The sequence below is a fragment of the Rutidosis leptorrhynchoides genome, chromosome 3 (genome assembly GCF_046630445.1).
Source record: "Rutidosis leptorrhynchoides isolate AG116_Rl617_1_P2 chromosome 3, CSIRO_AGI_Rlap_v1, whole genome shotgun sequence".
Classification (NCBI taxonomy): Eukaryota; Viridiplantae; Streptophyta; class Magnoliopsida; order Asterales; family Asteraceae; genus Rutidosis; species Rutidosis leptorrhynchoides.
Window position 1 is genome coordinate 297,194,351 of NC_092335.1, and position 9,792 is coordinate 297,204,142.

At 31.3% G+C, this 9,792-nt stretch overlaps 1 protein-coding gene across 1 annotated transcript; it reads left to right on the forward strand.

The window, feature by feature from the left end:
* The first annotated feature begins 2,523 nt into the window (after positions 1-2,523).
* On the forward strand, positions 2,524-7,066 carry LOC139897419 (probable galacturonosyltransferase 4). Its single transcript, XM_071880113.1, has 9 exons — positions 2,524-2,676; positions 2,787-2,824; positions 2,970-3,011; positions 3,131-3,251; positions 3,377-3,501; positions 4,026-4,294; positions 4,454-4,811; positions 5,312-5,887; positions 6,325-7,066. Exons 1-9 carry the CDS (start codon positions 2,571-2,573, stop codon positions 6,598-6,600), a joined length of 1,911 nt encoding a protein of 636 aa, XP_071736214.1. The 5' UTR covers positions 2,524-2,570; the 3' UTR covers positions 6,601-7,066.
* Positions 7,067-9,792: the final 2,726 nt, after the last annotated feature.

Genomic DNA, 9,792 nt, shown 5'->3' on the forward strand with positions numbered 1-9,792 from the left:
CGTTGATGTGTTTGCATCATCTTAACCAAGGTTTGACCATCATAATACTATTGTAAGTCTATGATATGAAGCACAACTCGCTTAAGATTTGTATGAAGTTTGATGAACCAAAGTTGCATCAAGATCATAGATTCAACACATGCATGAATTATAAAAGTAATATTAAGCTACACACTTGAGAGTAAACTTATAAAATCAAGATCTTAAGTTGTAGAACATAGTTCTTAGTTAGATCTTGAAGATCCTAGACCCAAAAGTCTAGATCAAATATAAGTGTACAAAGTTATAATTTAACAAGTTTCATTTGCATGTTCTTGAACTTGTAAAGTTAACTTTAGTTCAAGATAAATGAGATCAAGGTTAACTAGTAACACTTTGACCATTATAACAAGAATCACGAAATTAAAAGTGTATGAAATGAAGAAATAAACTAAATTTACAAGTAATAAGTTCATGGTTATTCATACTTTAAAGATTCAAGCCAAGGCTTTGATCCTTAAGAAAGTAAACCTTAAGTTCACCAACATGAATGCATGTATGATTTTTAGAACTCATGAGCTTTAAATCTTTAAAACATTAATTGTAGAACCATAAACTAGAAAGTTTAGATTCTTGCTTGTTCTTGAAATAACAAGATAATATGAAGAACAAACTAGGAAGTTTGATTCTTAAAAACAACAAATAACTACAAGAAAGTAATCAACAACAAGAACAAGTAATTAAACAACAACAAGAACAAGTAAAAGAATGATGATGGTGGCGGTTTTTAAGAGAGAAAAAGAAGAGGAAATAAGCTTTGTTACTTACCAAGTAGAGAGAAAAATGAGAGCAAATGAAAGTGTGCAAGTATGTGTAAGTAAAAGTGAGATGATACTAGAGAATATGTAGTCAAAATTTAAAACAAAACCCCCTCCCACGACTCCCCTTGGCCGACGGTTTTGGCCACCCAATGGGGGTGGTCAACATGCTATATTCTTGTAGTGGGGTGTGGTGTTAGTGTTAAATGGTAAAAGTTAAATATATGGAGGAAATGTTACTAGCATGCTTGTAAGTAATTTGTCTTCTACCTAAGTTAATTATTCCAAGTTTATTATTAACTAGTAATTAGCATAATATGGGCTACTAGTAGTCCATCAAGAGAAGTAGGGTGGGCTTCCAAGTCCCTTAACATGTATCCAATTACAAAAGCCCAAGTCTTAAGCAAGTAAGTAACAATTAATCAAATAAAGCCCAAGTAATTAACTACTAACCTTGGTTAATTAAAATGATTAATAATAATTAATCATGAATGTAAATAATATTTAAAATATTATTCGTGAAAAGTACGTGTGTCGCAAAGACGAGTCGGGCCATGTATAGTCAAGTACGGTAACAAGTAAATGTATATAAATACATTTATTAAAACGCAAGCATTAATAATAAATATTAATAAATAAACGTTGGAAAATTCCGGGTCGTTACAAGAACACAACTGAAAGTATATGGGCGACGTCGGGACATATAAAATGAAAAAAGTTAAATAATTAACTTTACTGGTTCAACAGATAACCGGTAACGAAATGTTGACATTAATGCATTTTTTGAAAGTTTTTAGACGACAGTTGAACGCAAATGAGTATATGGGCGACATCGGGACATTTGAGAAAATATATAGTCAAATTGTGACTTTAATCCTTTTGTTTTCGAGTAAGCTTTAAAATAAAAAAGTGAAAATCATCTCTTTTACCCCACAATTTTAGAAATGGAACATACCAATCAACTATTAAAGTAACTTATCATTGAAGAACGGTCTTGGCAAAGATATCTCATATGTCACATACTAAACCTGAAAGACATATGTAATATGTCAGAATCATTATTGCTTGATGTTTAGATTTGAGGAGATTTAGAATATACTCATAATAAAACAAATTTTTTTTTGCTCTTTATACAGTTCATCAATATGAGATTACAATCATGAAGTAATCTGTGAGAAACGTGATCAAAAAATTAACTAAATACTATACTTTTTTTTCACTTTACCTAAAAAAAAAAAAAAAACCTTTTTTCACTACTATGATTTTCAACTGTATTATTTGTTTTTTTCATGATATAACTTGTTTGCTTTATTATCAGTAATTCAAGAGTACTACCGAAACTGTTTTCGTTTCTTAACAACTTAACAAATAATATATACAATATAATTATTCTGACAATTCAATTTTTATCGTCCCTAAAAAAATCCCGCGAATTCGCGGGTCTTAAGCTAGTGTAGAATATAAAATAAAATATAGAATAATAGTAATAGTAATAGTAATAGTAATATTAATAATTAAATTAAATTAAAATTTGAAATTGAGATTGTAATTAAAATTATTAAAATTAAAAATAATAAAATACTGTATACAGCTAAAGTGAACAAGGGTGTACTCCATCCATACATCCGTCCAAAGGTAATCGCCGACAATTTCTAATTTATTTTCATTTTTATTCTCTCTCTAATCTAACGTCCAAAAATTCCTCTTAATTCGCGTTTCTGCTGTTTCTGCTGCTGCTTCAAACAACTCCTATTTTGGAGTTAGGGTTTTAAGATGAAGAAGATGTGGCTGAGAAAACCGGTGCTTGTGATGCTTTTTATGACGGTTCTTGCCCCCATTGTTCTTTTTACTGACAGAATCGCTACTTTTTCTTCCTTTTGTTAGTATACCTATACCTATCTCTCAGATCTCCAATCTTTTTATTTTATTATTTTTTTTATTATAATCTTTAATCTTTAATTCATTGTATAACAATCACTTTTGTTACAGCTACTTATGATTTCATTCAGGAGCCTTCAACACTTGTGGTAATTCACTCTTCTTTTTAATTAATGTTGATTGATGATTAGTTAATTAATTACTATATATATATATATATATATATATATATATATATATATATATATATTTGTTTCTTTTATTTTAATCTTTTTCTAATTTTGGGTCTATCAGTCATTAAATCGAGATGTCAGCCCCCTTAATTTGCTTCCTCAGGTACTAATTGCTTCATCATTAGATATATTAATGAAATTTTTTTTTTTTTTTTGTTTTGTTTTGTCGGTATCTTTATCTATGTACCTATAACCGTCCGATTGATTATATACTTTTTTTAGGAATTATCATCCGAATCAGCAAAAAAAGAGCCAGTAGGTGATGTGCATTTGGATAATTTCACCAGATCTCCTATTGTTACCGATAATGAAAGCCTTAGGAAAACTAGACAGCTTAATGAAGGTTTCTTTCCATCCCTAACCCTAACCCTAAATTTTTATAATTATTGTTTTATTTACTATTGTTAATGTTAATTGTTAATTTGCATAACCAATTCCTATATCTGATTTACTTGACAATTTTATCAGATTCCAAGGGACTTGAATCTGCTCAAATTGACAACCCTATCATCAGGCAAGTGACTAATGACAGAGTGGAATCACAGCCTCAAAACGTCCATATCGTTTCAGCATCATTGTTATCCACTAAACCTGTAAGTTACTATGACTACTTTTTTTTTTAAACGTTGCTGTGCTGTCTCTCTCATGCCTATTGTGACATGTCAATCATTGAACTATGCAGTTGATTATTGCTATCTGTAGGTCTTTATTATTAGTTGTGTATTATAATTGAACCATATGCTCATTATGTGTTTAATAATTTCTGGTAAATGCAATAAGCAAACTGACTTATGTTTCTTAAGTTTTAGTTCAGCTGAATATGATCAAATCAAATACATGGAAATATATACCCTCATGTTTCTTATAATTATGGAGAAACCTTTTGTGGCTGATTTACATGTAACCGTATGTCTGCTGCATTTTACTGTTAAGAACCGGCTTCCATTAATAGCATCTATAGATCTAATGTATCTATACATTCCATTTGAGTCTATCAAACTTGCTACGTTTCCTTAAGAGTAATGCTAATCCCCAAAAATAATTATGTAGCTCAAAACAGAAGGTAAAATTCAAATTAACTTGTCGACTTAACTAATGTTGATATTTGATCCTTAAGGAAACAAAACAAGATGGAAAGTCCATTGAACTTCCTCAAAAATCCGGTAAAAGGCAACCTGCGACAACCAAAATCGAGAAACCGAATGAACGCGTTTTGGTAGACACTCGTGTTCGGTATCTTAAGGATCAGTTGATAAGGGCAAGAGTTTACCTTTCCCTCTCAGCAACTAGAACTAATGCTCAATTCAATAGGGAGCTTCGGTTACGTATGAAAGAAGTCCAAAGAGCACTTGGCGATGCAACCAAAGATTCAGATCTACCAAAAAAGTAAGCATTATGCTTATTTATATTTTATCTTATACATAAAATAGGACTCTGTAGTTCCTGTATTTGGTTTCATTATTTATATGTTATATATATATTTATATTATATTATTTTCTTTTTAAGGTTATATGATTTTTGTACTGTTTTTGCTATATTTCTAGTACCATGGACAAGTTAAAGGCAATGGACCAAACATTGGCGAAGGGGAAGCAAATACAGGATGACTGTACTGGTGTCGTTAAGAAACTTCGTGCGATTATTCATTCTACCGAAGAACAATTGCGAGTCCATCAGAAACAGGCCTTGTTTTTGACTCACTTAACTGCCAAAACCGTTCCTAAGGGTCTGCATTGTCTTCCCTTACGCCTTTCTACCGAATATTACTCTTTGAATTCTTCGGCACAACAGTTCCCAAATCAAGAAAAACTAAATGATCCTGAGCTGTTTCACTATGCGTTGTTTTCGGATAATGTATTAGCAACAGCCGTCGTTGTCAACTCGACTGTTTCCAATGCCAAGGTGATTATAATTATATTTCGTGTTTCTTTTTTCCTTTATAAAGACAACAACAACAAAACCCAATACCACAATGAGTGGTGTATGGGGGAGGTGAGATGTAGACAATCCTTCCCCTATCCGAGAATAAAGACAAGTCATTTCTCCACCCAGAGTCAAAACACCCTCAAAAGTAGAGAAAGTCATCCCTCTCTCTATTCGACGGATAGAGAGATTGCTTCCGAGTGGACCTCCGGCCAATAAGTAGCAAAAAGTTTTTAAAAATAAAATTAAAAATAAAATTGAGACACCATGAAAATGGTAAAATCAAATTTCCATGGGTTTTAAATCCTGCCTGAAATTTAATTTAGGCTCAAGAAATTTAATTTAGGCTCTAAGAGTCAGTCAAGTCGCCAATAAATCGACGCTTGTTGTCGACTCAATAACTAGAGTAAGTCAAGACAAAATTACCATTTTTTTTAAACATCTTTTAAAATAATATCTAAGCATGTTTTTTGATACAGCATCCATCAAAGCATGTTTTTCACATTGTTACGGACAAGTTAAATTACGCTGCAATGAGGATGTGGTTTCTTGCAAATCCACCGAGCAAGGCAACAATACAAGTTCAAAACATCGATGAATTTACATGGCTGAATGCAAGTTATAGCCCAGTTCTCAAGCAATTAGCTTCTCAGAACATGATTGATTATTACTTTAAAACACATAAAGCTGAGTCTGATTCTAATTTGAAGTTCCGCAACCCGAAGTATCTGTCAATGATGAATCATCTTCGATTTTACCTACCAGAGATATTTCCAAAACTGGGTAAAGTGGTGTTCTTGGACGATGATATAGTGGTACAAAAGGATTTGAGTGGTCTTTGGTCCATCGATCTAAAGGGGAAGGTGATCGGTGCCGTTGAAACTTGTGGGGAAAACTTTCATCGGTTTGACCGATACCTTAACTTCTCAAATCCTATTATTGCTAAAAATTTCGATCCACGTGCTTGTGGATGGGCGTATGGAATGAATGTATTTGATTTGGATGAATGGAAGAAGCAAAACATCACCGAGGTTTATCACTCTTGGCAAAATTTGGTAAGTGGTTCATTATATATATATATATATATATATTACTCAACAATCATATCTTGTCATTACTCACTGTACTAATTGTGCACAGTGTTTATTTACTAATATCCCCTTGTGAACAGTAACCTAAGTTTTATCGGCAGGGGTATTTTAGTAAATTTTCATTTTCCATTTTTCCCAAATTCTTTTCATACTACTTGTATCCATTGTTGTAAACTGCAGATGACTAGTCGTTTTGGTGACTAGCCCGCGTCCCGTTCCGTCTAAAAACGTCTTATTAGTCGGTCAACGCTAAAATGTTAGGTCAAAGTAAATTAAAATAGGTCAAAGTTGGTCGAACTCAGTCAGTTTGTCTGAGTCAGTCATAGTTGGGTAAAGTTTTTGATACTTTTTACACTTAGATTTTGTAGCAAGTCAATGATATTTTATGTGTTTGGATGCAGAATAATGAGAGAACACTATGGAAATTGGGGACGTTGCCACCTGGATTAATAACATTTTGGAAGAGAGTATATCCACTAGATAGTTCATGGCATGTGCTTGGACTTGGGTACAATCCAAGTGTCGGACAGAAGGAGATTGAAAGAGCAGCAGTTATTCACTACAACGGCAACTTAAAACCATGGCTGGAGATAGGAATACCCAAATTTCGTGGTTATTGGAACAGGTTTGTGGACTACGATCAAGCATATATGCGTGATTGCAATACGAGTCCATGAGTAGTAGAGACAAGGATTATGGATCGATCAATAAGTAGTAGTATATATATATATATATATTCTTTCATTGATCATAGTTTTAATGGTTAGTTTCCTTATATATCATCTTGGGCCCGCGTGAAAAGGGAAGTAATCACACATTTTGTTGAATTTGTTGTTCTGTACCGGCTGAAGTACAGACATATGTGTAAATGAGCAAGAGAAATTCATGTTTGTTAGAAAGGGTTGGTGTTTAATGTGTGCATGTGGCTCATCTTGTTGTATCCTTCAAACTTATGCGTACGGCGTACCATTTTACACATCCGAGTGTGATAACAATTTGAATTGAATGGAGGAGAAAGAAATTGTATAAACAAAGTAGCACTTGAAAGGTTTACGTTGTAATTTATACAATTTTTGTATATCAGTTTAGTGTTAAATCAGTTTGTATGTGTTTACTGGAAAAATCTTATGTACGTAGGATGTGGTTTTCGGGTGTATTCTATCCATCCTATCTGGTTTATTCTCTTTGATTCCTTAAGAAAACCACAATTAACTTGCAAGATATGTAGAATTGGCAAAAAATTCGGAATCACTAAATTTGGATTGATAAAAGACGGTTGTTAGAAAGCTTCAAAGCTTGGATCAGGTTTAAAACAGTCTAAATGATAGATATTTGTTTATATGGTGTTTCTCAGTTGCCAGGTCTTACATTAGGAAGGCCTTTACCAGTATTCAACCATGCCAAACCAGAGATTTATGGGTCATGCATCGGGTCGAACCCAACTCAACGATACTCAAATAGTCAAAAATCAACACAAAGAGGAGTGTCATTGAATTAAACTAGTTTTGGAGGTCCGTGCTTCGTTACGGAGAGTAAATCCACATACACATATAATTTCAATACTTTTCTTAATCAATAATAAATAAACGGATTATAAAATAAGGTAAATTATGAATATACTTCTAAAAATAGATAAAAATAATCATTACCTTTTGTATATAAGATAAAAATATAGGTAAAAATTAAGTGGTTAAATGGTAAAGTAAATAAAAAGTATAATATAATGAATGTAACGTTTTAAATTGTGTATTTTTACCTAAAGACTATTAATATTGGATCGAGGAGTAACATATAACAATATTTTATAATACTTAAAAAAGTATACAATTTTTCTATTTTGTACGTAATATTTGTGTATGTTCGGTTTCATATTGGTCGGAGGTCTCCTTGAAAGCAATATCTCTACCCGTCAAAGAGAGAGATGACTTTCTCTGCTTTTGTGAGTGTTTCACTTGGGGTGGAGAAACGACTTTTCTTTATTCAAGGATAGATGAAGGATTATCTACGTCTCACCTCTCCTATAACCCATACATGTGGGATTGAGTTTTGTTGTTGTGTTGTTGTGTACACCAAATTATATATTTTAAAGAAAAATCAAAGAAATCATTTGCTCAATTACTCAACCAACGTTTTTACCTCCAAAACCTACCAATGGGGCTCTTGTAGGGACCCGTCCTAATCCATTTGGACGAATACATTACATTTGATTACATCGCGAGATACTTGACCTCTATATGATACATTTTACAAACATTGCATTCGTTTTTAAAAGACAAACTTTCATTACATCGAAAGTTGACAGACATGCATACCATTTCAAAATATATCCAATCTATAATTGACTTGATAATAATCTTGATGAACTCAACGACTCGAATGCAACGTCTTTTGAAATAGGTCATGAATGACTCCAAGTAATATCTCTAAAATGAGCAAATGCACAGCGGAAGATTTCTTTCATACCTGAGAATAAACATGCTTTCAAGTGTCAACCAAAAGGTTGGTGAGTTCATTAGTTTATCATAATCATTCATTTCCATAATTTTAATAGACCACAAGAATTTCATTTCCATTTCTCATAAATATACGTCCCATGCATAGAGACAAAAATCATTCATATGGATTGAACACCTGGTAACCGACATTAACAAGATGCATATAAGAATATCCCCTATCATTCCGGGACATCCATCGGACATGATAAAACAACATCGAAGTACTAAAGCATCCGCTACAACGGATGGGGTTTGTTAGGCCAAATAGATCTATCTTTAGGATTCGCGTCAATTAGTAGACTGGTTTACTAATTCTTAGGCTACCAAGCAAAAGGGGCATATTCGGCTTCGATCATTCAACCATAGAATGTAGTTTCGATTACTTGTGTCTATTTCGTAAAACATTTTTAAAAGCAGCGCATGTATTCTCAGTCCCAAAAATATATATTGCAAAAGAATTTAAAAAGGGAGCAAATGAAACTCACAATACTGTATTTTGTAGTAAAAATACATATGACGGCATTGAATAACTGAACAATGCAGGGTTGGCCTCGAATTCACGAACCTATATCATTTGTATATATATATTAATACATATCTGTGATGACCCGGGAATTTCCGACCAAATTTAAACTTAATCTTACTATGATTTCGACACGATAAGCAAAGTCTGTAACGTTGAAGTCTCAAAAACTGTGAACTGTGTTTATGTATTCATTTGACCTTTGACTAATCCCGACGATTCACGAACAATTGTTGTTAATAAATATCTAATATATATATATATATATATATATATATATATATATATATATATATATATATATATATATAATTAATAAGTATTAAAGATTCAATAGGTTATATAACTGATAAACATTATATAATAAATGGTAATATATTAAATGTAATTACAAGTGAAGGAATAATTGTTATATTAATATTATCAACATTATTATTAATAATATTAATATTAATATTAATATTAATATTTGTATCATTAATATCATTATATAAAGTGTGTGTGTGTGTGTATATATATATATATATATATATATATATATATATATATATATATATATATATATATATATATATATATATATATGAAGTTTGATAAGTATAAGATGTTATCTAATTATTATTGTTAATATTATAATTATCATTAATAAAATTTATATTATTATAACTAACAATATTATTAGTACTCTTAATAATATTAATATCTTTATTATTATCATCATTAAAAATCAGTGTTAAATATATTATGACTTTCAACAGATAATATATAGATATGAAAGTTAATATATATTAATTGATATAGTATTATTATTATCAGTATTATTGTTATTAATAAAAAAATAATAGTAATAA